The 25,835-nt window shown below is 48.0% G+C and overlaps 11 protein-coding genes across 11 annotated transcripts; 7 read left to right on the forward strand and 4 right to left on the reverse strand.

Annotated features, from left to right (window-relative positions):
- Positions 1-220: 220 nt before the first annotated feature.
- N7537_004594 (uncharacterized protein) lies at positions 221-812 on the reverse strand (the record flags this gene model as incomplete). Its single annotated transcript, XM_056895651.1, has 2 exons — positions 221-497; positions 553-812. The coding sequence occupies 2 exons, from the start codon at positions 810-812 to the stop codon at positions 221-223; spliced, it is 537 nt and encodes a 178-aa protein (XP_056755399.1).
- Positions 813-2,344: 1,532 nt separating this feature from the next.
- Positions 2,345-2,938, forward strand: N7537_004595 (uncharacterized protein; the record flags this gene model as incomplete). The annotated part of the gene is made up of 1 exon (XM_056895652.1): positions 2,345-2,938. The coding sequence occupies one exon, from the start codon at positions 2,345-2,347 to the stop codon at positions 2,936-2,938; it is 594 nt and encodes a 197-aa protein (XP_056755400.1).
- A 276-nt stretch (positions 2,939-3,214) lies between these two features.
- N7537_004596 (class V chitinase) lies at positions 3,215-5,070 on the forward strand (the record flags this gene model as incomplete). Its single annotated transcript, XM_056895653.1, has 5 exons — positions 3,215-3,560; positions 3,627-3,783; positions 3,839-3,878; positions 3,976-4,534; positions 4,607-5,070. The coding sequence occupies 5 exons, from the start codon at positions 3,215-3,217 to the stop codon at positions 5,068-5,070; spliced, it is 1,566 nt and encodes a 521-aa protein (XP_056755401.1).
- A 48-nt stretch (positions 5,071-5,118) lies between these two features.
- N7537_004597 (uncharacterized protein) lies at positions 5,119-6,373 on the forward strand (the record flags this gene model as incomplete). The annotated part of the gene is made up of 2 exons (XM_056895654.1): positions 5,119-5,429; positions 5,485-6,373. 2 exons carry the CDS (start codon positions 5,119-5,121, stop codon positions 6,371-6,373), a joined length of 1,200 nt encoding a protein of 399 aa, XP_056755402.1.
- A 3,902-nt stretch (positions 6,374-10,275) lies between these two features.
- On the forward strand, positions 10,276-12,850 carry N7537_004598 (putative C6 transcription factor; the record flags this gene model as incomplete). Its single annotated transcript, XM_056895655.1, has 6 exons — positions 10,276-10,425; positions 10,535-11,548; positions 11,603-11,754; positions 11,814-11,981; positions 12,034-12,381; positions 12,445-12,850. 6 exons carry the CDS (start codon positions 10,276-10,278, stop codon positions 12,848-12,850), a joined length of 2,238 nt encoding a protein of 745 aa, XP_056755403.1.
- Positions 12,851-14,164: 1,314 nt separating this feature from the next.
- N7537_004599 (putative eukaryotic translation initiation factor 3 subunit EifCl) lies at positions 14,165-15,850 on the forward strand (the record flags this gene model as incomplete). Its single annotated transcript, XM_056895656.1, has 2 exons — positions 14,165-14,470; positions 14,611-15,850. The coding sequence occupies 2 exons, from the start codon at positions 14,165-14,167 to the stop codon at positions 15,730-15,732; spliced, it is 1,428 nt and encodes a 475-aa protein (XP_056755404.1). The 3' UTR covers positions 15,733-15,850.
- Positions 15,851-16,386: 536 nt separating this feature from the next.
- N7537_004600 (putative AP-2 adaptor complex subunit beta) lies at positions 16,387-19,110 on the reverse strand (the record flags this gene model as incomplete). Its single annotated transcript, XM_056895657.1, has 6 exons — positions 16,387-17,494; positions 17,547-17,975; positions 18,026-18,390; positions 18,446-18,521; positions 18,603-18,787; positions 19,075-19,110. The coding sequence occupies 6 exons, from the start codon at positions 19,108-19,110 to the stop codon at positions 16,387-16,389; spliced, it is 2,199 nt and encodes a 732-aa protein (XP_056755405.1).
- A 480-nt stretch (positions 19,111-19,590) lies between these two features.
- Positions 19,591-20,266, forward strand: N7537_004601 (ER membrane protein complex subunit 4; the record flags this gene model as incomplete). Its single annotated transcript, XM_056895658.1, has 3 exons — positions 19,591-19,728; positions 19,790-20,136; positions 20,191-20,266. The coding sequence occupies 3 exons, from the start codon at positions 19,591-19,593 to the stop codon at positions 20,264-20,266; spliced, it is 561 nt and encodes a 186-aa protein (XP_056755406.1).
- Positions 20,267-20,487: 221 nt separating this feature from the next.
- On the reverse strand, positions 20,488-22,101 carry N7537_004602 (MFS transporter; the record flags this gene model as incomplete). Its single annotated transcript, XM_056895659.1, has 2 exons — positions 20,488-21,771; positions 21,835-22,101. 2 exons carry the CDS (start codon positions 22,099-22,101, stop codon positions 20,488-20,490), a joined length of 1,551 nt encoding a protein of 516 aa, XP_056755407.1.
- A 341-nt stretch (positions 22,102-22,442) lies between these two features.
- bna5-1 (kynureninase) lies at positions 22,443-24,082 on the reverse strand (the record flags this gene model as incomplete). The annotated part of the gene is made up of 4 exons (XM_056895660.1): positions 22,443-22,882; positions 22,931-23,411; positions 23,481-23,824; positions 23,893-24,082. 4 exons carry the CDS (start codon positions 24,080-24,082, stop codon positions 22,443-22,445), a joined length of 1,455 nt encoding a protein of 484 aa, XP_056755408.1.
- Positions 24,083-24,397: 315 nt separating this feature from the next.
- On the forward strand, positions 24,398-25,494 carry N7537_004604 (HesB/IscA family protein; the record flags this gene model as incomplete). The annotated part of the gene is made up of 2 exons (XM_056895661.1): positions 24,398-24,724; positions 25,129-25,494. 2 exons carry the CDS (start codon positions 24,398-24,400, stop codon positions 25,492-25,494), a joined length of 693 nt encoding a protein of 230 aa, XP_056755409.1.
- Between the last annotated feature and the right edge of the window lie 341 nt (positions 25,495-25,835).

Below are 25,835 nucleotides of genomic sequence, written 5' to 3' on the forward strand. Positions count from 1 at the left end.
TATACAAGGCCTTCCATGTATAAATGCTTCCCCTTCCTCATGCTGAATAATCTCCTGATATTTTCGTTTTTGCATCTTTCGCTACCTGAATATTCAACCTGTGGCCATCCTCTTTCATTGACCAATCGTCAATGAAAACTTTCAATTTCATTGGGTCTCTGCCAGCCTTTGTCTCCGCAGCGTTAACCGACGTTTTCGCTTCCTGTAGATCGCAAGTGATCTATCCCTCGACACCTCCATCAGGAATACCCATTCTTTCCTTGACCAATCCCCCCTCAACCAACGGGGCGTCCTTCTCCACTTCACCTTTCTTATTCTTTGGTTGCTTCTCCCAAACCTCGTGATCGTATTTGTTCCGAATCTCCGTTCCTGTATCTCGGGCGGCGTTGGCCTGTCGTCCGTACTGGACTCGGCCTCGGGCCTGTTCAGCTAGATCAAACAATTGTTTGCTCGGCTTGCCATTATCCTCGTCCAAATAGGCCGTTTGCTCAATGAATCTGTTTTCCGTCGTTAGTATTTTTGGCTGTACACTGGAGCAGGCCGCAAGCTTACGCGGCAACGTTTTCGATAACCTCATGGATCCCAGAGTTAGATTTCAAACTCTCGTAGATGTGACCGGGTTGGTAGGTCCTTCCCACGCCAGCTTTGTAGAGTTTAGAAGCAACCTCGTCGAGTGCGGTCTTCTCCTTGGCGAGGTCTGCATCTTTGAGCTTGGTCTTGTCCGCGATGGTTTCCTTTTCCTGCTTGTTGTCTGAGGCATAATAGAGGAATTGTCTTACATTGCATCGACCTCCACTGACCGGGCCAACCATCTTAGCGACCTCTGTGTCTCTCGAGCAGGGTCTTTGCGACTTTTTGTTTCTTGGACCCGCTGTCCATCTGGGAGGCTTGCCAGTACATGAGGCGCTCATAGCAGCCGTATAAACCGAAAGCGGCTGCTTTCGATATACAGAGAGCAACCAAGAAGAAAAGAGGAAACTACATTCTGAGGACAAGACACCCGTAGAGAGACGGGCTGGAAAAAGTGTCTCGAGATGCAAGAGAAGTAGAACTCCAGCTCAGTCATACCATCTGCGCATTCTTGTAATCCTCGTTACCAGCACTTGCTCCATAGCTCCTACATCTGCCTAGTTTGGAACCCTACCCAAACTATAATCGTCCTTGGAAATCGGTTACTGGCTGTATTGTTTCAAAAGTGTACTAGATTTCTCTAGCGTTGGCCATTTGCTGTACAAGACCATACCCTGGCCCGATCTACAGGGGGAGGGTTTGGTTAACTCAAGGCTGAGCGGAATTTCCAAACTAATACATAGCCATATGTTGTAAATGAAGTGGTGCTAGCTCCAATCAGAAAATAACGCACCAAATGAATCCTCATGCCAGAATGGTTGGACTTGATGTACGGAATATGGCGGATGGAATGTATAGATATTTGTCAGGAACAGAGTAGAGTCCAACCTAATTTAATCTAGCACTGATCGTCCTACGCTACTCGTCCCTCGCAAAATCATTTCTTGTTTAGGTCATAAATTGGCCAGCAACGGCATATGTATTTCCGTGCTTCGTAGTATCTACCTATTTCTACTACAGTCCACTTCGTACAGACCGCCAGTTTGTAATTATTTGTATTACAAATTTTATTACCACATGGAGACTAAAAAGCCTCTCTTCAGACCCCGGGGCCAACCTCGGAATCCTGTATTTCGTATATATATCCGTAAACATACTTCGTACCGAGAATCATTTGCGCCAAGAAATCCTCCTATCCCAAAGCTTTCCAAGGCTTAGTTGTGTATGTTGTACTCAGTGTGGAGTAGTTATATTAAAAATGGATCCGTATTCGCACGCTAACGCTAATGCTTGTTTTTGGCTTGGTGAGTAGGCGAAGTGCTAAGACCAGCCTCGCACTGGTGTATCGTCCGAAATGAGGGTGGATCGAAAGACGCATGAGCATTCGAACTAACAAGCCGACTCGTGGGGCTTTTCAAAACTCTCATACAACATACCCCTGATCGGGAACAAGAAGATCCAGCCAATGCCGAGGTGATTCGGAATGGTCCCTTTTTCTTTTCAAGCCCCGAAATATCTACCTGGTACCTGGTACCGAAGTACATACCAGGGCGGATTCCCTGGGTTTTATCACCAAATAATCACGACTTTCTTTCCTTTCTTTCATTTTAAGACCCGCACCGACGGCCACTTTTATATACTCTGGTCACAATCATTCAGCTTTGTTAAGCGTTTCTCTTTTGATATTTCTGACATACCCCCTTGCCCTCATTTCTCCCATGCCAAGAATTTTCAAAAGTCATACATGTGCTAAGGTATCTTGTGAAAATTCAAAATGGGCTTGTTGACATACCTCAGTGTCTTAAGCCAGGTGGCTTTGTTAGCTGCGGCGGCCTCTTCCCACGTTGTGACAGACCCTTACGTTGCCACACAATGGAATGCCTGTCCTTCGACGTGCGAGAGTGCCAATCCAAACGACTGGGACTTCTATTCCGATCTACGCATTCTCAAATCATGCGATGAGCCAATGCTCCTGAACCTGGTGGTGAGCAATCCCACTGATGACCCCAATATTCGCCAACCGTTGTATGCCTGTTCAACATCCGGTGTAGACAAAATTGGGACTTCGACGGCCGAAGTCCTCGATATGCCAAGTGCCACACGTTACTCGACCAAAAATGTCCAGATGGAGACTGCGTGGCGTGGAGAGGAAACGAGCCAGTACTCATCTCATGCAGAAGTCGCAGCTCAACTTGTACAATCTCATTTCGATGCCCCTGTCAATCAGAATGCCACCATTGCTATGGGCTACTCGAATGGAGTCGCCTTCGGAGCATTATTGGCTCCAAGATGGAGAAGAGCAAGGACAAGAGCGTCCTCCAATCCTTCGTTAAAGCTTCTCAAGGAGAACTGCACAAATCTGGCATAATGACGCAGGTCTGCAACAGCGACCGTCCCGCAGCTTATAACCTTGGTGTTGCAGCCGAAGCAAGTGGAGAGCCTGCTGAAGCTTTAAGTGCTGTGCAAGAAGCACTTGCAACTTGGAACAACGGTCAATGTGCTTCAGGATACTGCTTCAGGATACAGCGGAAGCTCAAACTCCAATATCTTAGTTGGCGAAGCCGAGGACGATTTTTCTCTCCCAAGCAACAAAAACAGTACACATAGTCATGGAAGCTCGCATGGCAAGAGACTACACTCTAAAATGCACCGCCGTGGAACCTGCAGCGCTATCAAGGTCAACGATGGTGACATCTGCCCTACTCTCGCCACTCGCTGTGGAACCTCCCCTGCCGACTTCACAAAGTACAACCCGGGCAAAACTGTATGCTCGGATTTGCGTGCTGGGCAACACATATGCTGCTCTGCCGGAACGCTTCCCGACTACTCTCCAAAGCCAAATGCAGATGGAACCTGTGCGACTTATACAGTTCAAAACAACGATGACTGTAAGAAAATTGCCGCTGCCAACAGCATTACAACAGACAATATCAAAGATTGGGACGCCAAGTCGTGGGGCTGGACAGGTTGTTCCCCCATCCAGGCTGGTGGTAAGCGCCAACAAAACCCATGTACACGTTGTTTGGAACTAAACAAAACTAATTATTTTCAAACAGCCAAAATTTGTGTCAGCAAGGGAGATCCGCCAATGCCATCTGTTCTGAAGACCGCTGTATGCGGCCCACAAAAGGCTGGGACCAAGAGACCGGATAATTGGGATGATATTGAGAGCCTGAATCTTTGCCCTCTCAATGCTTGCTGCGATATTTGGGGGTGAGTGACCCAAGTCCTATTTTCCCATCTCAATAGATCTAACACAACTTGATAGCCAATGCGGCACTACTGCAAAATTCTGCACAAAAACCAACGTACGTGCTATTGGGCTAAAAGCCTGGCTTTTTCTTTTTTTTGTGTGTGTGTGATATTTACATCAGTCAAGCAATAACTGACACATATTTCGAACAGTCTACCACACGTGCACCTGCAACAGCGAAGAATGGCACCGATGGATGTATCTCCAACTGTGGCACTGACATCGTTTTTGATGATACCGGCTTCGACGACCATCCAGTGCTGGTTGGATACCATGAAGCCTTCCAGAATACGCGACCGTGTTTGAATCTGGATGTGACAGCGATCAACAACACGGTTGAGTGGGGTGGCCAAGATGGAGGTCATTCAATTTTTGATCAAACTTGGGACCATATCCACTTTGCTTTCGCCAACATCTCTGAAAAATTCGAAGTTGATGTCTCGAGTGTCAAGGATGAGTTTGATGATTTCAAGAAGTACTCATCTCCGAGGAAAAAGCCAAAGGTCTTGTCCTTCGGTGGTTGGTCGTTCTCCACAGATTTGGACTCGTATGCCATCTTCAGAAAGGGGGTGACAGGTGAACAGCGTTCATTATTCGCATCGAACGTGGCAAAATTTGCCGATGACAATGACCTTGACGGTTTGGACTTTGATTGGGAGTACCCCGGTGCCCCTGATATCCTTGGAATTCCGGCAGGTGATTCAGGTGGTGGTGATTGATACCTTCAATTCTTGAAAGAGGTTCGAGACAAGCTCTCCTCGGACAAAACTTTATCTATCGCAGCTCCCTCATCCTATTGGTATCTCAAGGGCTTCCCTATCAAGAATATCTCGTCGGTCGTGGACTACATCGTGTACATGACCTATGATCTGCACGGCCAATGGGACTACAACAGTACTTGGGCGGCTGATGGTTGCGACGGCAGTGCCTGTCTCCAATCTCACATCAACAACACAGAAATCTTGAATTCCCTGTCAATGATCACCAAGGCTGGAGTCCCCAACAGCAAAATCGTCGCGGATCTTGCTAGCTACGGCCGGTCATTTGGAATGGTCGACCCGGCCTGCTTTGGTCTAGAGTGCAAGTTCACGGGCCCTGATTCTACAGCCATGCCTGGAAGATGCACTCGGACACCCGGTTACATTGCGAATGCAGATATCCAAGAGTGGCTGCAGGGTGATCAGAATATCACTACCTACTTCGACGAGGTTAGCCGATCTAATAATGATATTATAGATAATAATTAATAATTAATTACAATCTCTTACTCCACCAACGGGACATGGGTGGCCTATATGGATGAGGAGAGAAACAACCGGATCTCGGATTGGTGGTACAACAGAACCGTTCTTGGGACCAGTCTCTGGGCGATGGACCTGAATGAGTTTGTGGCCGAACTTCCGGACGGCACCGTACTGCAACCATTAAAGCTGACCAACTGCGATCAAGTATTCGACAGCCTAGACGATGTAGAGGCTGCTGCCGATTCAATCGATCCCAAATGTATGAATACTTACCTGATCCAGGCTTTGAATGGCAATCTCACATCCTCGCTCGCGAAGTATCATGATGTTTTGAAGACCGACTATGATGAGAAGTTTGGCTGGTACGAGGATGCCGTCAGAGATCAGTTCCCTAAATCTCTTGCCACGTTTTTGAAGGCGAACACCTCCAATTACTTTGATTGCACCTCTCAGTCCCTTACACTCATCTGATGGAGAGCCAGAAGGCAAGAATGTAAGCTCTGAGTGTCCCTCCAACGCGTTGGACACAGGCTATGCAGTTTTCTACTGGACTGCGAAGGACAAAGAAGGATTCTTGAATGACATTGGAGAGACAATCGGAATCACACCTGATCAGCTTATATGGGAAATCGATCGATCTCATTGCACGCCGAATATCCCTCCACAACCGGTAGTATGCAGTGGCAGCAGGAACATCGGCAAACCTGTTCTGCCGGATGATTTTACAGTCAGCAACCCTAAGAATATCATCTCGGGACGACTTCCAAACATCACGACCTTCCAAGGTCAGTCCGATACCCTCGCCTCGCTCGCAACCAGTGATTTATATCTGGGTGACACAAACGATGTTGTGGACGGAGCATCGATGCTCGTACTCACGGTATCGAACTCGATTACCAGTATGAAGAGTGTTGAGAAGATCGGGGAGGAATATCAGAAAGAGCAGGTCGAAGAGATCATTCTCCTATTCGTTACCGCTCTGCTCCTACTCATTCTTGGCGTGGGAGAGGTAGCGGACGAGGCGGGATTGGCCGCCGTCGCAATCACGCTGAGGGCCATTGGTGCCGCTGGTGATGCAGGCTTCGGCATTTATGGTATCGTGAGCGAGAAGGACAGCGGACCTGCTGAAATTTTCCTTGCTATTCTCGGTGGAATTGGTGTTCTCGACATGATTAGAGCTCCTGCGCTTTTTGCGAAGGCGGCAAAGGCGAGAAGAGCAATGACCCCCGAGGACATTGCGACGTTAGGAGGAGAGGTCAAGGGTGGAATGGCCCAAATTGATAAATTGAAGCAACTCTGTCGTTAGGTGGACGGATTGGTAGTTATAAGCTATCGGTCCTCTTGCTTCCGGAAGCATCTCGCTATCAACATGTATCTATCCAGTTCATTTTAGATATATGTGCTTGTTCTACTTGAGAGGCATTGTTGTAAATAGTTAACAAAATGCATTAGGTAACTAAATATCTTTTATCTCAGGTTGGCAATTTATGACCCGGTGAGAATTTGTTATCCGCTCGGGCACACCAATGCTAATAGGTATTAGTGGGCTTGACACCATTAAACCATGGCTACATAAATAATAGTCCACACTATAAGTCCAGGCTATCGATTCCGGCCAAGATACCACAGAAAGGGAGTAATATTTTCTACATTGCCAAGAACCCTGATAATTGCTTCTTGAACGATTGGTCGGCAGTTGTCGTTCACCACGCAGTCTGAGTATATTTGCAAAGGCGTGATCTACCAATTTTCAGGATGGTGCTTCCTTGATACGTGACAGATCTCAAGTTAATAATGCAGCTGGATACTGACATGTGCGTGTGCCACAAGCATCGCTTGTTGGTATCCGGCGATTGGATACAGAACCGACCGGGTTCAAATCAAGGGGTTTGTGAGAGAAAAATTCCAAAGACGGAACGTAATAATATGACGTATATGATCAGTGAACTATTGTTTGCTTCATAGTACTTGCACCTGGTCTTATCCTAAAGATTATAAATGGCTCAAAAAACAAAAAGAAAGGAAAAGAGCAAACATGGCTTGCGTATATTGTACGGAATAGAATGGCAGGTGTTAGAAACCAATGCCCCGGTGGAGATATGCAAGAGTTGGGTTTATTGGGTCGAATAATGAGAAAGATCTTGGCAAAAATTGAGTAATTTAGATTAAAAATACTTAAATACTTGAATACCCCGCTACAGCTGCAATGCATTAACGGGCCGTAGTTCTTTGAAAGTAAAAAATCCGAGGAAGTTTAAGGTATAAAAGTTAAATGAAGTGTTTATACCCGTGGACGTACACCGCATGGGTTATTAGTAAGCATATCCATGTAAATACATGTGTTCAAACTGCAAATTTCGTGTCATCTGAACGAGGCTAAGGAGTACAAATATAGTAAACTTTGAAAAAGCGGGGGGGTGAGAGGGGGGACCATGGAACCACTAACGGTAAACATATCCGACCAACCAAAGACATCTGGCTGTTTTCTCCGAACCATTAAGAATGAAATGACCTCAACTCTGATCCATACGATATAAAATTTGTATAACTCCGTGCAAAGTATATCGAGGTATGGGGAGGAGAGAAAGGGAGACAGATCTAACCAAATATAGATAAGCACATGTAAGTCGATTCGAAAGTGGTCTAGTGTCGAATATTCAAATCGAAACTACCGAGCATATCAGCCAAAGCTATAGGATAACTGCGTTTTTTTTTTGTCTTGCTTCACGCCAATTCTGCTTTTGGCAGGAGTCTTATCCTAAAAAGGCGAGGAGGCGCTTTCATCACACATGCAGGTGATAGAGACTCGTAGCTCACGTTACATTGCAGACAATTTACACCTTCATGTGCTGTACTTCGCGTCGCAGGGATAGGGAAACAGTTATTGGGGAAGTGAAATACCTAAGACATGGGAAAAGAAAGAGGGGGATCTCAGCCGCATAGTCGATCTCACTGGCTCCTGATCCCGGGCATCTAATCAGGGCTGGAACTTCGGAGGCGAAGTACATGTATGTTTTTAGAGTTTCAAACAACCTTAAGCGATAGGGTGTAAAGGAATACGAGCCTAAGATCAAGCGTTATCTCGAATTTCAATTTACCGGGCGCATAAGTTAAGTTTGCTTTTCTTAGTTTAGTTCCTTTTTTCTCTTTTCTCTTTGTTTTTCTTGGGGGGGGGGCGAGAAACAAATTTCTCCGCGGAACTCACTATCAGTATAAGAGATTGTAAGATTATAAGTCTAATTGCGACAGCCCGAAAACCTGCATAGATAGTGCCGGAGTAATAAACTCATACGGAGAGTCCTTCGGAAAAGTATTCCACAGCATGTCAGTAGTGGTGGATACAATATACAAGAAAGATACGATCTATATATATGGCGGTGCAATCTAGATATTCGGAGCTTGAAATATTGCCCAGGCACCCAGGTGGCTGTGGCTGGTAACACAGTGCAGTGGTGCTGGTTGCTTGATGTTCAGAGTTAACTGACAGAATGCCAAGAAAGAAAATGAATTTTTTCTAGTTCCGATTGGCTGTTGTTTTAACCGCCAATGAAAAGCATCGGAAGAAGTTACGTAGGATGTATCAAGTAAAAATGGACGCGTCTGGCTTGAAGGAGAGCAAGATCCTGGCGAATCATAGGGTTTAGATGGAGGATTCAGCAATTATCGAGATAACAATATATAATCAAGAATAACGAATAACATATGAGGATCTATAGATCTGGTTACGAGGTAGAGGTTCAATCGCGGATGCATCTTCTTCCCCCTGCCTGTAAATCCCGATTCGATCCACAGCGGAAAAGACTTTGGGACAAGGTTCCAAGATGCTCCTCCCGTACTCATATATGTGTGTCCACTTTCAAGTACTCCCTATCACAGTGTTTAGCAGCACATCTCGTGGGCGTCCCATCAACCGGTGTGCTGGAATTTTTGGCCTGGGGTTGGGAACCCTGCCATTTGGATTCTTTTTCCAGGCTCCCGTCCGGGTTGAAATCTTGGTTTCATCCTAGAGCGAAGGCTGCAGGTGGTATGAACGTGGCGGGTTAGTAAACCGAGCGATATTCTCTACAAATGCTTCTTAGGATATAATATTTATATGGAGGTTTCTCGTAACATGTCGTCTCAACTAGTTCACGGGAGAGAGAAAAAAAAAGTGGAGGTTAAGGAGGGGGATGAGATGTGATTCACATATGAGCTTCCCAATATAATAACCCGAGTAAACCAGACAAACAATCAGGAGATGAAAAGTAGAATCAGATGTTCTTAGAAAAGGTCATCGGATGAGTGGAACAAACTTGATAATCAAAGCAAATCAAAGAATCCAAGTTCCAATTAAGGCATGTATTCCGAGAAAGTATCAAAATTGTAGAGATTACGTCCCCTAAAAAGCCATTTTTTAGTGCTCCCCGTACTGATACATCCCTACAGGGTCTAGGGTCTAGGGTGGATGCCGCTTTATTATTTTTTTCCCATACTCTTTTTCATTCTTTTTTTCTGATTCCTTTTTTTATTCACCCTTGATTTGTGGGATTTGGTATCTCGTGCTTTCCAAAAGGTTAGTTCAAGTGAGTTCAAGCCGGTAGGGTTTCCGTATTCGGGTTGTCCTCGATCCCCCGAATCTCTTGACAATATCTCTCAGGCTAGTTTCAACTCGATGGCTCCCTTCACCCATCTGCTTCCTACCATCGGCTTATATTGACAGATTTCTGAATTTGCTAGTTCTCCAATAATTGTTGAATTCGAGCTTGGCCTACCGGGTTACCCCGGTTGTGTGACGGGCGTCGAACCTCCCCTTCTGTTTGCCAACGCGACCCCTCTCGCTTTTAGGATCTTGTCACCTGCAGGTGGATTTTGATCACTTTGACCGATTCCAGAATAGTTTCTTTTAGTTGTGTCCCACCTTCATGCGTAAATAACGCATCGCCCCGACGCCCGTATCATTGCGACATGACACTTGCCCCCTTTCTGACATCGTGCTGGTGAGACGTTGGAGACGTCGATTTCGATGGCCCATAAGAGGAAGCGTTAGGACCGTGCTTTAGTCTTGTATAGAGGATCGTTTTGCCTACACCGTCCCAAAAATCAGTTCCTACCAATCGTTACTTCATCAAATTCCCATTGCCGTGGAAGCTTCAGTCGCGGTATATTTCAATCAGAAATCGCGAGGCATTCCTTTTGGAGATTATACTCGGCGAGGCTGATCTTTTGAAAATGAAGATGAGCCCCCACGAGAACACGAAACATTTCCCCACGTTGGCTCCGGGGCCGCCGCGCATGTTCGCTCCGCAGACGTCGACTGCTGTCAGTAGGCCAAAGAAGAATTCTACAGCTTGCCTGGCATGCAAACAAGCAAAGAGGAAGGTGAGTCGGTGCATCAGTGGATACCTGTTTTTCCTTTCCGTTTCTGCCTCTCCGTCTTGTCCGAGAATTCAGAACAAAATGGCTAATTGTTGCGATCTGCTCGATATAGTGTTCTGGACCAGACCCCCCATGTAAAGCTTGTCGATCTGCTGGCACCATATGTTCCTTTGATCCAACCCGAGACCTCAGGCGAAAGGTTGCTGTCAAGCGGACGATCCAGGAGCTCACAAACTACAAAGACCTACTAGATTCTTTGCTGAGCACCCTCGGGTCGGATGACCAACTCCAGTTTGACAAAGTGGTGGATTTGATCCGGAAAAGGGCTCCGTTCCAAGACATCGCCCATGCTGTCGGATGCTCGGTCACGACATTCGGGGACCTCCAAGCGCTGTTGGATGCCAGCAAACCAATGGTTTTGGACTATGGGGAGCATCCCATAGAAACTTCGGGCAACAGGGTGAGACGGCCGTCACACCCTGGGGATATAGCAAGCTCACCGAATGAGATCCCAAAAATGAAACCTCCGCAGTGGCCAACAGCTAGCCCTTCTGCCCCCGTCACGCCGGATGAGATCCCAAATATGAAAGCTCCGCAATGGCCAACAACTAGCCCTTCTGCCCCCGTCACGCCGGATGAGATCCCAAATATGAAAGCTCCACAATGGCCAACAACTAGCCCTTATGCCCCCGTCACGCCGGATGAGATTCCAAATATGAAAGCTCCACAATGGCCAACAACTAGTCCTTATGCCCCCATCACGCCGGATGAGATTCCAAATATGAAAGCTCCGCAATGGCCAACAACTAGTCCTTATGCCCCCGTCACGCCGGATGAGATTCCAAATATGAAAGCTCCGCAATGGCCAATAGCCAGCCCTTATGCTCGTGTCACACTGGAGAGCCTTTGCGACATACCTCTCTTTGAGGTGCCGGCAAAGCCGTGGACGAAGGTCACAGATGATAATTATTTGGTCTCGCACCTAGTCTCGCTCTACTTTACCTGGGACCACCCATGCTCGCAGTTCCTTGATCAACGTATCTTCCTCGAACATATGAAACTCGGGGATCGAAGATCAGAGTTCTGCACGCCCCTTCTCGTCAATAGCATATTGTCCATGGCCAGCGTATGAATCCCGTAAATTACCCCTTTGCGAAACCATTAGTTAACCCCAATATAGGCCTATTCTGATAGTCCTGACGTTCTTTCCACTTCCGAGAACGTGTTCTCGCGAGGCCAGAACTTTTTCCAGGAAGCACAAAACTTATGGGAAGTCGAAGATGATGGCCAAGACCTGCCTAACATCCAGGCCCTCCTCATAATGTGCTGTGTGTATGTTACCCACTGATTTGTAGCAAACGAGTCATGTCCACGATATTGATTTCTTGCAGATTTAAATGCCAAGGACGAGTCAAAAAAAGCTGGATGATGCTTTGTCAAGCAGTTCAGCTAGCACGGGATATAGGACTGTTTGATATCCCAGCAGTACCGAAAGAGATACTGCCGGAGATGGAACGGGTTCGCACGATCACTGCCTGGGGTGTCTTCAGCATGAGCTCGTAAGCGCCCCCATCCACACAGAAACGAGCAATGTCTAATCAACAGGTGCAGACAAATGTCGATCGAGCTGCAGAAGATTACTCCCTCGGCATATCCCACTTCCGATGTCAAGCTGTGTGGCAACGAAGACCTTGACTGGACCCCATACCCTCGCTCAAACAATATAATATATGATAAAAAGCCAGCCTGTCTGCCTCAAGTTAGGGAGGGACTGGCTGAGGTCACCATAATCTTAGTCGATGTCCAGAAGCTCGTTTCTGACAAAAGTCGGGGTGCCAGCTTTAGGGAGTTGTGGAACAAAGCTCAAGACCCATTCGATCGTTTGAATTCTTGGCTGCAACGCTGGCCGAGCGTGCCCGAGATACAACGAAATTCAGTCCCACAAGTCCTTCTCTTGCGGTAAGCATCACTGCCTTCCTATTGCATGCATCCTGATTGTTTCTGTGCTGATAGCGCGTGAAGAATTAAATGTCTCCAGGTTATCATATATATGTTTGAGATGTTGAAAGACCCTCATCAGCCAGAATCTGTCCGAGATGCCCGATACTATCAGGTTAAGTCCGCCGAGGAAACGGCGCAATGCCTTCGCATCCATCGTCAGTCGTATGGCCTCAAACATATACCCAGCCAGGTAGTCGATGCCGTACAGACCGGTCTCCGGATCTTAGTTCATGAGTTGGAAGACGAATCAAGACAGGCGTTTGCTGAGCTCTGTCGGTTTGGAACAGCTCTTAGTCAAAGGTTTAAGCAAACAGCCGACGTGATCCATGAGATCAGAAATAACGCACTGCACCTAAGCGTACGACTGCCACCCGAGGCTATTGCACTCTTCGATGACCCGGAACAGTGGAGGAGTTTTGAACCCTGAAAATTTGCATGGCGCCTGTATTTTTGACTGTATGGACCCATCTATGCTGCTACCAAATGAACGATATGTGAAGAGAGTTCATCCTGCTGCAGACTTGGGTGAAACAAAGGTGGAGATGCGGAATGGAGGTGTTACGACGGAAAGGTTGAAACGGGGGTGTTAAGGAAAAGCTGCAATATACCAGAAAACCGTCATGGCAGAGTAAACGCTTGAACTGGCCTACCTAAATCTTCGGTGATGGCCAGTGAAATCTCTGCCTTCCTGGCGCTCCGGTCTAGATACGAGGATGTGCAGTATCACCGTCTGTGGTTTAGAGCAAAAACAGGGGGGGGGAAGAGGTGCCGACGGTGACTGAGGGGAAGGGAAGGGACTGTCATCTGCAGAAAAGTGTTAGCCGATGACAGGCAACCAGTTGCTGGCCTCTGATCCACCGGAAGTTTTTCCTTACATATTTTACCCCTACCTAGCTAGTTAATGAAATCACATACTCGAGAAATCCTGGTTTTCTCTAGTGCTGGACTTCTCAGAATTCACCTAGAAAGTACAAAAGTAGTTATTGAGTTGAACTGACTTGGTAATGTGCTAAAGCCAGCCGTCCTCTGTCTGCTGTTCTGCTGTGACACCGTTGGGCCCTATTACGTCTGTCTATTGTGCTTTTATGATTGGAATTGCCATACACCTTACTAGATGGGAACAGGTAGACACATGTACATACATAGTTTAAGTATTTACATACACCTAGTGCACTAAGCTATACTTTAAACACGTGTTGGAAGTAGAGAGAGTATACAGTATAACTTTTTATATCAAGACGCGGAACAACCAGAAAGAAGGATCAAGTCCGTTCAAAGTGTCTATTGCCCCTTCCATTAGCATGTTGTACACTTCAAGAAAATTTACTACTTCATACTACTCATTAAATTTCTACTTACAAATGTAGGTACTTAAGTATGTAGGTGGTTGTGAAGCTATAGCAATGTTGAAATTATATTCGTTGCGGAAGTAGACAGTACAAGAATTTACAGCCAAAACAGGTGACACTTTTAGTATCAGGTACCTACACCTTACTGAGTGCACCATGCACAAACCTTGGAAATTGGCACAGCTGAGTCATTGCCCATGCTTTATGCGCAGATAAGATAAGCACAAACACCCAAGCGAAAACCCTCAAAATTCAACTTCTTTGGCAAATCGCACACGCCGACGCTATCCCCCCCCCCTCTCCCCACCTCGACCCTTCCGATTTCTCACTGCCGTTTCATCTCGGCCTCTTGCTGCATTTTTAACTCTTTACTTTCCCCCCTCCCACTCAACATGTCCTACGAAGACCGCGCCAATGCGCGCCCCAACTTGAACGATGAGTCCGATAATGAGGAGGAGGCTATGGCCAACGACTACCGCGAACAGGTGAACTACGACGATGGAATGAGCGAGCTGGACCAGACTTTGTCGCACGGTGCATCGCAGACCCAAGACCTCCAAGCCCAGTTGGCCGCCGCCGCCACCCCGCTGGAATACCAGGCTACTCTTGAGACCAAATTCGCTAGCTACGACAACTACTGCAGTCTCTTCCACTATATCCTGAACTCCGATGGCCCCGTGGACTTGGAAGTTCCTAACGTAGGTATCCCGTTTCGCCGACCGATTGTTGAACGCCGCGAATGAAAAGTAAAAGCTTGGCATTCGGGAAATCAACAGGTCGATCCCATCCCTCAAAACAAAGTACAGAAAACTAACGATGCTTTTTTCTCTACAATCAGTACTACTGGGCTTGGGAAGTTATTGACGAGTTCATCTACCAATTCGAATCCTTCTGCCGTTACCGCAACCGCGTTGCTTGCACTGGATCCAACGAGGAGGAGAGCCAGTTACTTCGCGAGAACCCGAACACATGGGGCTGCTACTCAGTGCTGAACGTGCTTTACTCTCTCATCCAGCGCTCGCAGATCAGCGAGCAATTGAATGCCACCAAGCGCGGAGAGGACCCAATGGCTGTCGCCGGCGAGTACGGATCGCGTCCCTTGTACAAGATGCTCGGCTACTTCTCGATCATCGGACTGCTGCGTGTGCACTGTCTCCTCGGTGACTTCAGCCTTGCCCTGAAGATCCTCGACGACGTCGAGATGAACAAGAAGGCCATGTTCGCCCGTGTCATGGCCGCCCACTTCACCACCTACTACTACGTGGGCTTCTCCTACATGATGATGCGCCGCTACGGTGACGCCATCCGCATGTTCAGCCACATCCTCGTGTATGTGTCCCGGACAAAGAACTTCCAGAAGGGTGGCAACAACTACGAAGCCATCGCCAAGAAGAACGACCAGATGTACGCCCTGATCGCCATCTGTGTCGCTCTCCACCCCACCCGTCTGGATGACACCATCCACTCGGCCGTCCGTGAGAAGTACGGCGAGCAGTTCTACCGCATGCAGAAGGGTGGCCCCGAGGCCCTGCCCGTCTTCGAGGAGCTCTTCCGCTCTTCCTGCCCTAAGTTCATTAACCCTACTCCTCCCGACTTCGACAACCCAGCCTCCAACGTCGACCCCGTCGACCACCACACCGCCATCTTCATGGACGAGGTCAAGAACACCCTATTCAACCCCACCATCCGCTCTTACCTCAAGCTCTACACCACTATGGACCTCAAGAAACTTGCAGGTTTCCTCGAGGTGTCCCCCGAGCAGCTCCGCTCGTGGCTGCTCGTTAACAAGCAGCGCAGCCGCCAGATCCGCTGGGTCGACGGTGGTCTCCTGGATGGCGAGCCTGCTATCGCCAACGATCTCGACTACGCTCTTGAGGACGACCTGATCCACGTCAGTGAGACCAAGGCCGGCCGCCGTCTGGTCGACTGGTACCTGCGCAACCTCGCTCGCGTCTACTAAGCGGGGCCTGTGTCTCATAAGTGTGCCGAGAGAGTTGAAAAGAAAAAAAGCGAAGAGTGGTGGGGACCTTCTGCTTAGAAGAGGAACGGACATGACTTGAGATGAATTTTCTTTTTCTCTGCCTACTTTGTTTTTTATTTTCCATATTATACTCATTGCTCCCCTCCCCCCCTTTCCCCCCCTTCATGTTTCTTGTTTCTGTTTGATTTTTTTTTATTTTTCGAATTGTTCCCCCGTTCGTGGATCATGGAAGTTCAAGGCTTCCTGGTCCGTTCAAAATCAAGTTCAAGTTGGATTATCGCGATTTCTTTGGTGGGCGTCCGCTGTTTCATGTGTCACCCTGGTCTGCTGTCGCTGCTTCTTTGAAGGCAGATGGTTAACACAGCATGGAGAGTATTTGTGTCAGGTAGAAGAAAAACAGTTACTTGATGAAAGCATTAGATCAACGAGAAATACTCTTACATATTTCACATCTTCCGTGGAAGCAAAACCTGGAGATTTTCTGGGATAAGATTTTTGTCAATCTGGAAGTGGATGAGAGAAACCCTAGAAAATTCAAATTCTCAAATGAAAATATTTTGTAATTACTAGGCGCTGTCTGCATGAGAAACGTCTTCTATCTACATGTACAAGTACCCCCCTATCTAGACTGAATTATAACAATAATAGCTCTCCCGTGGCAGCTCCACCAGCTAGTTGTGGCTGATACCCCTGCTGCTGATTTTGAGTCACAACGTACTGTGCCTGAGGCGCACCTCCACCACCAGCACCATCAAGGTCTAGCGAGGCCATCTGCTGAGAGCCAATACCACTGAAGTAAGCGTCTGCTGCATCTGCTGCCTCGTTCATGTTGCTAGGGCCTGTAGTTGCGGGGTTGACGCCCGGGGCGACGGGTAGAGGAGGAGGAGGCCCGTTGTACATTGGCGTGACGGGATCACCTGTGGTGATGATTGTGGCTAGACCGCTATTACTGGTTGAGGCGGAGGCCATGCTTGCGGAGGGAGGGTTGTATTCGAGCATACTGCCTGTACCGTCGTCGACATGCGAACGTTGCAAGGCTGGGCTAGGTAGGAGACGCCTAGGGCGGGCAGCGCGGAAGACTTGGTGGATAGGCTTGAGGTAGACAGTGGCTAGAGTGCCGACGTTCAGACACAGTTCCTCAAGAGTGCGTGGGTCCAGCTTTTCGCTCTCGGCTGTGATTGGGGGCTTTTGGCCCATCACAACCTGCTTGGCAGTTGCTGGGTCCGTTGACAGCAAGCGCCAGTACATGTAACCACGGTCACGAAGATCAGGGTCGTCTGTTTCTTCGGTGCACCATTTCAGTACCTGTGGTACGAGCTTCTGGCCCTTTGTGGGGCGTTGGATGAAAAGTTTGACGGTAGCCGTGAGCAGGGCCAGCTGCACTTCGACTGTTTCGTCGTGGAATGTGGCCAAGTAATCCTGAAGGAGGCCATCTGAGTTATCAATGCGGTCCGCATACTGGCCAATGATCCAAATTACGGCTGCCTTGGCCTCAGGTTCATCCAGATCGTCGATGTTTCGGATAACATGACTGATTATACTTTCGTACTGGTTGGGATATTTGCGGAAGATGTTGCGAATCACCACTGTTGCTTCTTGGACAATGTATGGGATCTTGGCATCGACCAGCTCCAAGAGCGTTTCGATACACTGCTTTGCGGCGGATTCAATCTTGATTGCCAATTTGCCAATGGCTCGGACGGCCTTGCGCACAAAGTGAACGTCAATTTCAGTGGCATATCTGCGAAGGATATCAGTACAGGTTTAATACAATTAATCCGAGAAGTTCTTACTCTCGGAGCTCTGCCAATACGATCGGGATGTTCTCTTTTGTGGTTAGCATGAACATCAACTCCAGCTTGGTGACTTTGACGTAAATTGGGTCGTTGTAATTGCAGAAGAAGACACGGATGTCATTCCGCAAGACCTCCGGTCTCTTCTGAAGAATTAAGATAGCATTGCGCAATGCCAGATATTGGACCTCGGGCGGCTTGGAAAGCAATGTGACGAGGGGTGGAGATAACTTCTTGCATAACGAGGTGATATGCTTTTCACCTGGGATGTAGTTCATGAGATAAAGGATGACACGGCATGAGGTTAGTACGACGGCAGAATTTGAATGTGATAGTCGCGGGGCAACTCGCTCTGCCAGCAGAAGCGCCTCCGCGGAGTCCTGGGGCACATATGCCATTAATGCCTCGAGGATGTAGGTTTGACCCCATCTGTTTGAACTGTTAACAAAGTCCTTAGATATGGAACCAAATATCCTTACTCAGAACAGTCTGCCAGAATGGAAACCAATTTTGAGGCACTAACATAGTCGATAGTGAGTGAGATCGATTCACTGCGGCCCCAAATATCCACCAACGAAGCTAAGACGCTGGAAACAACAGTCGGGTTCTCATCCTTCAACATGCGGTTGAGCCTGTCGATCAGATCTGAGTTCTCAACCATCTTTTTATCGTGCTCATAGAGCTTTGCAACGCAGAAGGCTGCCGTCTTGCGGACATATGGATCATTGTCTTGCATCAGGCGCTTGACAGGTTGGAATGTCGCTTCGACAAATTCGCGAACATGCACATATGAGATGGTTCGGAGTGCAAGCGCGCGCACAAGCGGATTGTTATCTCCCATATCCTGTAAAGCAAAATCAGACTAACTCGGATCTTCTTTGGTAACAGCAAGGCCATACATCAACCAATATAGGCAGCGCCTTCAATGCGACCTCTGGTTTCATCCTCGAGTAGTTGACCAGGAATAAGAAGCACCTATACAACGTATTAGCAATCGAGCTCTACGTCACATGGCACACCATAAGCATCATTATGGGGTAGAGAGTCTGGGCATACATCTTCTTGATCTCCAAGCTCGGCAGATTCATACAGCCAATAACATCCGGAAACAGCGCAACCATGTCGTTGTTGCTCATGGTCATATTGGCGACAATCTTCTTGAGTGCGATCTTTTTGGCGGAATAGTTCTTGTCTTTCTTGCCGCCGCTATTGAGCTCTTGCCGTAACTCGGCAACCTTGCCCTGTGTATTTCGCGAACGTGAGCCATGGAACGGAGGATAAGGAGCAATACCGATGAACATGAGGGTAGAAATGATGTGGTTATATATGGAGTGGTGTAGGGGTAAAGCAAACAGCCTATGCCGAATGCAAGGGAACCAAGCAAGATGCAAAGGCCCGAATACAGAGCTCACTAAGGCGAGGGGAAGTGACTGCATGGAAGCAGAATGCGGGGAAGGGAGGAGACCAGCGATGATGCGATGTGGGAGAGATCATGCAATCAAAGAACAGGCTGGGCAAGCTAACGTACCCTGGCGAATAACTTCGCATCTCCTCCAGAACTCATGGCTGCGGTATGGACGAATAGCGATTAGGCACTGCTAGGCGCGATTTCTTGGAAGGTGAACTTCGGCAAGCTTTCGTATCTGACGGCCGTGCGATCAATCACAGGCGAGATTGGTTGGAGGATCGTCAATGATAAGACGAAAGTAAAAGCGCGAAATCGAGTTCAAAGGGTCCGGGCCGTCGGGGAGTTTTGAGGAAAAGGGTGAGACCGAGGACGTGTTCACTTGTGGCGCATTCGGGATACTCGGAAACAAATTGAATCAGCGATTGGACATTGTCGTTTTCTCAAACAATAAAGAATTAGAAGATTAACGAAGTGGGAAATAAGAGAAAGAGAGAGAAAGATGGAAAGGAGAATTGAAGGCGGCGAGTAGCCACTTGCGGAGGGAACCTCCCTACCCAAGCAACTTTCCTTCTTCCCCAGTCATTCGATTCTTCTAAGATCATCTCCCCCCCACACCACCTTTATTATCTCTTAATTATGTCACAAGCTCGTCTACCGCCACCTCCTCCTCCACAATGGGTGGTTTCGTTGAATTCCCCGATGCCGCGCCCCTCAAAGGCGGCATCCAGTATCCCGGACCCGCCAGGCTTCTCGAGCAGTCGGGGAGGCAAGCAGGTGAGACACCTCCCAAATCACAATACTATGGATGTGAATATACTGATACGGTACTGCTCAGCGCCAGCAGCAACAGCAACAAGCTACCACGAAAAAACCCGATGAGACCGACGCGCTTAAGATGAAGAAAGCATGGGAGATCGCCATCGCCCCCTCCAAGCAGATCCCAATGAATGCCATTATGATGTACATGTCCGGAAACAGTCTTCAAATTTTCAGCATTATGATGGTCCTTATGTTGTTTAAGGGCCCTATCCAGGGTCTGATAGGCACTAATGCGGCGTTCGCCAAGTACGAAACCCCATCGACACATTCGCGTCTGCTTGGAGTGAAGGTGGTCTATATGTTGATGCAGCTGGTATTACTGGGTCTGGGTATCTGGAAGGTTAATGCGATGGGTCTATTGCCGTGAGTCTTGCTCTCCAGCTTCGACAACGCTTATTTTGCTAACTATATGTCCAGGACTACGAGATCAGATTGGCTAGCATGGGAGTCGGAACGACAGCCTTTGGAGCGGGCCCATTTTGCTTTCAGATGATGCGATAAGCTGTGAGCACGGGTTAAATGTTGGAAAGAGACTGAAAATGTGTCCGTAGACGTTAATGCGGTTTGGAACAACAGATTATCATGGCAGTGATCATGTTGGTCCGTTGCCTTCTTGTAATATTGATTGAAGAGTTCTATAATCATGCATGCATTTCTTGGGTGAGAGTTTCTAAAAGGGTATCGACAGGAAAAACGTAGTTAATGACTCCTTGGTCACTTCTTACTTCTTGGAGCATTCCCGCCCCCAGTCTTCTTAGCTTCGCCTTTCAGACGACGCTCCTCACGCCAATATGGCCCCTTGCGAATGACAATCAAAAGCAACGGCGTCGTGGCCAGCATCACTAACGCGATGAAAGTGAAACACCAGCCCCGGCCCATGGCAGAAAGCATAGGATCGATGAGTGCTGTCGCGCCGGCCCCCAGTAAGCAACGCACGAAATTATTGGCCGCAGTGGATTTGGCTGCTTGTGTTGGATATAGGTCTACCAGGAGTGTACCGATGGTATTGAATGCCCCAGTCAATGTCAATCCCATTAGGAACAGAATACAGGTCGGCGCAGCAAGATGAATTCCATAGTTCAAGAACCAGCCAAACACAAGGATGGATATGCTTCCTAACGCGAGAAGGGGGAATGCGAGCTGAAGACGAGCCTTTTCAATAGGAAAGTTCCGCAAGTCGGTTTCGCGGTTCTTGGTTAGTGGGAAGTTCAATCGCTTTGCGAGTCGGCGGTAGTTGAAGTCCAACAGTTTGCCATTGATAACGGAAGCAATGGTCGCACCGAGGCCAAATGGAATATAGCAGAGACCGACCTGGAGGTCGTCTAGCCCGTAGAGCTCATTGAAGATAGAAGGAATGCTTGCACTCACGTCGTAGAATCCAGCAAAAAGAATAGCATTACAGAAGAGAATGAGACTGATATCCTTCTGGAATACAATGGCAAGCGTCTGGAAAGGATTGGGAAACTTGAGTTTCTGCTTAGATGCAATTACCGTAGGTATGACACCTTCCTTGCGGGCCTTTCGGGACTTCAGGTAGCTGATCAGGGACATATTCCATTTCTGAGGAGGCAATGAGCCATCGCCAACAACACCACGAGCAGTTTCGGGGAAGAAAACCAGAAACGAAATCATGAAAGCCGCTGCAAAGATGGTCAGAAACCAGAAGATCGCCCGCCAGCCCATGTATTGAGACAATAGACCTCCAACTACTGGTCCGACTGAAGGGCCCATGAGAGATCCTGCCGTGACGAATCCCATGTAGGAACCTCGCTGTGAAGCAGTGGTTACATCGGCCACCACTGCCGATGAAAGGGCAATGGTGGTACTGCTCCCTGCACTTTGCAAGCACCGGAGAACGAAAAGAGCTGCATAATGGTTTTGCAGGGCGAGTCCGATATTGGCTGCGATATAGATGGTGAAGCACATGATATATGCTGGTCGTCGGCCAGCTTTATCCGCAAAGTCACCAATGAACATGGGCGACAACCCTTGGAAAATCTGCATTTTCGTTAGTCAAGTTATAAAATGAAATGCCACAGGTATACGCATAGGAAGCCTTACCATATAACTCGTCAGAGTCAAATTGATCAACGAATTTGATACGTGCAGATCTTTCGCCAAGGTATTCAATGCGGGGAAGTAGATTTGTGAAGAAACAGGCGAGAAAAACCCAGCCCACGAGGCCATGAAGACAATATACCTGCGCTGACTGACTGTGAAGACTGAGTAGTCGACATCGGCAAGATCCCCGCTTCTCGTTCCTGCGTTCACATCTTGACCGGATTCCGGGTGCGAAATAGATGGTTGGTTTATTTCCTTCTCCGCCATCTAGGCTGTCAATGTTGAAACCAAAACATGCGAGTTAAAAGGCCTTGGAGACGTAGAGAAACAGTCGGGACCCCATTTTTTTTCTCGCTAGCACGTAAGCGGGAAAGATCCATATCGCTCGCCATTTGCGGAGATAACGGTCTCAGAAGGCGTGCCGAGAAGCCGAAGATTCTATACGGTTGGTCAATCTTTACGAACTATCCCATTGTAAATAGAATTGCCTAGCCCTAAAGTGGTTTAAAGGTTGGGATTCGAAATAACGATTTAGCAAAATTGAATCTCCTATAGATAAATATAAATATATGCATTGAAACATACGATAATACACAATAGAACAACGGTCAACGCGCCTTGACGGCCTCTTTGCACGCCTGCAAAAAGATCTGACAGAACTCCCATACTTCTGAGTAAGTGTTATACAAGGGTGCAGGGGCGACGCGAACCACATCTGGTTTTCTCTCATCAATAACAACCCCCTTCTCCTCCAGACAATGCAGAACATGATCTAACAACCCGGGCTGGAGACGTAGACTGAGCTGAGCACCTCTCTCGGCTGGGTTTGATGGCGTAATTAGGGTAAATGGTTTATCCTCCGGGGCTGCATCTAGAGGATATTTCATCAGAAGATGTTCTAAGTATCCCGTGATGTTGAGAGATTTCTGTCGAACTTCCTTCATTGTCGCCCGGTTAAAGATTTCGAGAGATGCGATGACCGCATTGATGTCTAAAACAGAGGGGTTCGACAGCTGGAATCCAGCAGCACCGGGTTGCGGCTGAAATTCTATATTCATTAGTTTCGTTAATATATATATTGGGGCCAGATACTCACTGTTTTCCATGTTGAAGCGCGTTTTGATATCTCCGCCCCACCAGCCTGAGAGTCGAGGCCGGAATGTGTCGTCACTTTCAGGCTGTTTCTCGTCCACAGAGCCGTGGCATTCATGGACAAAGAGTCCTGCTATTCCACCCGGTCCGCTGTTGAGGTACTTGTAATTGCACCAGGCTGCGAAATCCACATTCCAATCGTGAAGTTGCAAGTCCACATTGCCGGCAGCATGAGCGCAGTCCCAGCCGATCAAGATGTCTTTAGAGTGGGCGTGAGCCGTGATCCGCTCAATATCGAAGTATTGCCCTGTGTAGAACTGAATGGCCGAGAGGAGGACGAGTGCGGTACTGGAAGCGTTGTCATCAATCACTTTGATGATTTGCTCTGTGCTCAGGGTAGGCTGATCTAGATCCTCGGGTTCGATTAAAACCATGCCGTCCTTCGGATCGAAGCCATGATGGCGGAGCTGAGACTCCACCGCATACTACATTGCACTCCTGTTAGTACTGGCAAAAAAAAACACACAATTAGACTGCAAAACTAAAAGACGTACATGATCACTGGGGAAAGCCTTGCCCTCTAGTATAATCTTATACTTCTCTTTCGTCGGGCGATAGAAGCTTGCCATTAACAGGTGCAAATTGGCAGTCAAGGTGCCCATAACTGCCACCTCACTTTGGGATGCGCCGACAACTGAAGCCATACGCTTGGAGGCTGCGCTATCAACGTCGACAAAAGGAGGCAGCAATTGATCGTCATGCGGCACGAAGTGCCCGGTCACGCCTTTCGTTGCCCAAGTTCGCAGGTACTGCTCGATATATTTCTGGGTGCTACGAGGCTGGACTCCCAGTGAGTTACCACAGAAGTAGATAGACTTTTCATCGGACGCTTCATTGCCTAACGAGAAGGAAGAAAGTCAAAGGTTAGAAAGAACGGCAGGGTATACAAGAGATCATAATACGTACTCTCGTCTACTGCCAGAGTCTTCCGCTTCAGATCCTTCTTGGATGGAATGATAAACTCGTCCCGGAAGTTCCGAAGCGGATCTTGAGCATCAAGAGCTTCGGCATACTCCTTCTTGTAAGCTCTGATATCATCTGTATAGGGAAGCGGGGAGCCGCTTTCGATGTCCCGAACATGCTGCCGGGAACCCATGATGACGGTTTAGATCCAAATAGCTCCTGGGATGTGTGTATGTTTCACAGGGCCGAGAGATCTACCAGATCGGAGCTTCAGGAGAGAGTCATACAGCGTTGGAAAGCTGATACATTTATCTGCAGTCCCCCACCATCCGCCGATCCCTTCCTGATAGGGGTATTATTCTGCCCAGTATTTCCGTCTTCATCTGACCAATGGCGTCACTGGTATACTGACTAACCCGATGTAATCGAAATGAATGATTTGATATCAAGTGTTCTTCATCTCTTTGCTTTCTCTTCTTGAAATATTTCATTCGTTCACACGTAAGCCATGTCACGCCATTTATTCTCATCGACAACCATCCGGCGGTTATCCCAACCACAGACGTGCCGGCTCTTCTCAACTTCCCGATCGGCCTTGCGCCTCTCCGCATTCCCCGGCGGCGAAATCGTTCCTCGCCGGCTAAGCACTGTCGCAAGTAGTGCAGCTCCTTTCAAGCCCTCAGCATCTCAATGCCCAACCTCTCGCTATATCCGCCAGCAAAATTCGTGTTTTTCCTCCTCGTCCATCCGTCCTGCCACCAAGGTGACGCAAAACCCGAGAACCGGAGATGATGGACAATCCCTCATGATTGGTATCTCACCACGGGCCGTCGAGGTGAGTTGATAATGGATTTCTTTGCATTTTTCTTAGCCTGCATTTGGTTGATTCTTCTCTCTGGCTTGTGCTGGGACGGATGGGAAGCTGTACGGGCTGCATGCGCCTCAAGTGCCGGGGGTCTGTATCGGTGTCGGCTTGCTTTCAGCCGACATGGGGCGACCTCAGCCGCGCCTTGGGTCCTTCAGATGCTCTTCCAAATACATGCGACCATAGGGTGTGGAAAACAGGGCTTCCCGTCCGCTCAGCCGTACTTAAGCCACACGCCGGTGAGTTAGTAGTTGGGTGGGTGACCACCAGCGAATCCTCACTGTTGCATGTTTCCTTTTTTATTCTTCATTTTGCTTCCCCTTCCCTTTGAGAAGCTTTATATTTTTGTCAATCATCAAGCTAACCCAGAGCAGCGTCTCCGCGATATCACAGACCCATCCTCCTCTCCTTCCGCTATCAAGGAAGAGAATCCATACCACCATCTTCGCATCACAGTCACCAGCGGCGGATGTCACGGTTTCCAATATATGATGTCGCTAGAAGGGGCTTCTAAAATTGACCCTGAAGAGGATACTGTGTTCGAAGGAGAAGCAGATGAAGCTGCAACAGAGTCAGCTGGCGAGGCTAAGGTCGTTATGGATGAGCCCTCGCTCGAGCTGCTGCACGGTAGCACTGTGGACTATACCACCGAGTTGATCGGGAGCCAGTTCAAGATTGTGGATAACCCCCGCGCAACGAGTAACTGCGGTTGCGGGACAAGTTTCGATGTCAGTGATTGAGCAATTTGTCCTTTGGAGGGATTGGAGAGATGATATTTAGTATTTTCTTCCTTTTCTTCCTTTTCTTCTATCATCTTATGTACATCATACTGCATTCTATACACTGGAAAGATAGATAATTACATGCTATACCCCTCTTCTCTTATATTGATTGGACCATCAACATCATCGATCTACTATATGAAGTCACGCCGATATAAGATCGCCTAAGCTAGAAGCGGTGTGGACGGGTCGGGGGTAGGCTGCAAGGCACGGATACTTTTTTCCCTCAACCTGTTCCTCTCCCTACAAACGTCTCCTTTTCAGGGTCTTTGCACTTCTCGCAGAATTGAGTTAATATG

The sequence above is a fragment of the Penicillium hordei genome (genome assembly GCF_028827395.1).
Source record: "Penicillium hordei strain IBT 12815 chromosome Unknown utg000002l_segment0_segment0, whole genome shotgun sequence".
Classification (NCBI taxonomy): Eukaryota; Fungi; Ascomycota; class Eurotiomycetes; order Eurotiales; family Aspergillaceae; genus Penicillium; species Penicillium hordei.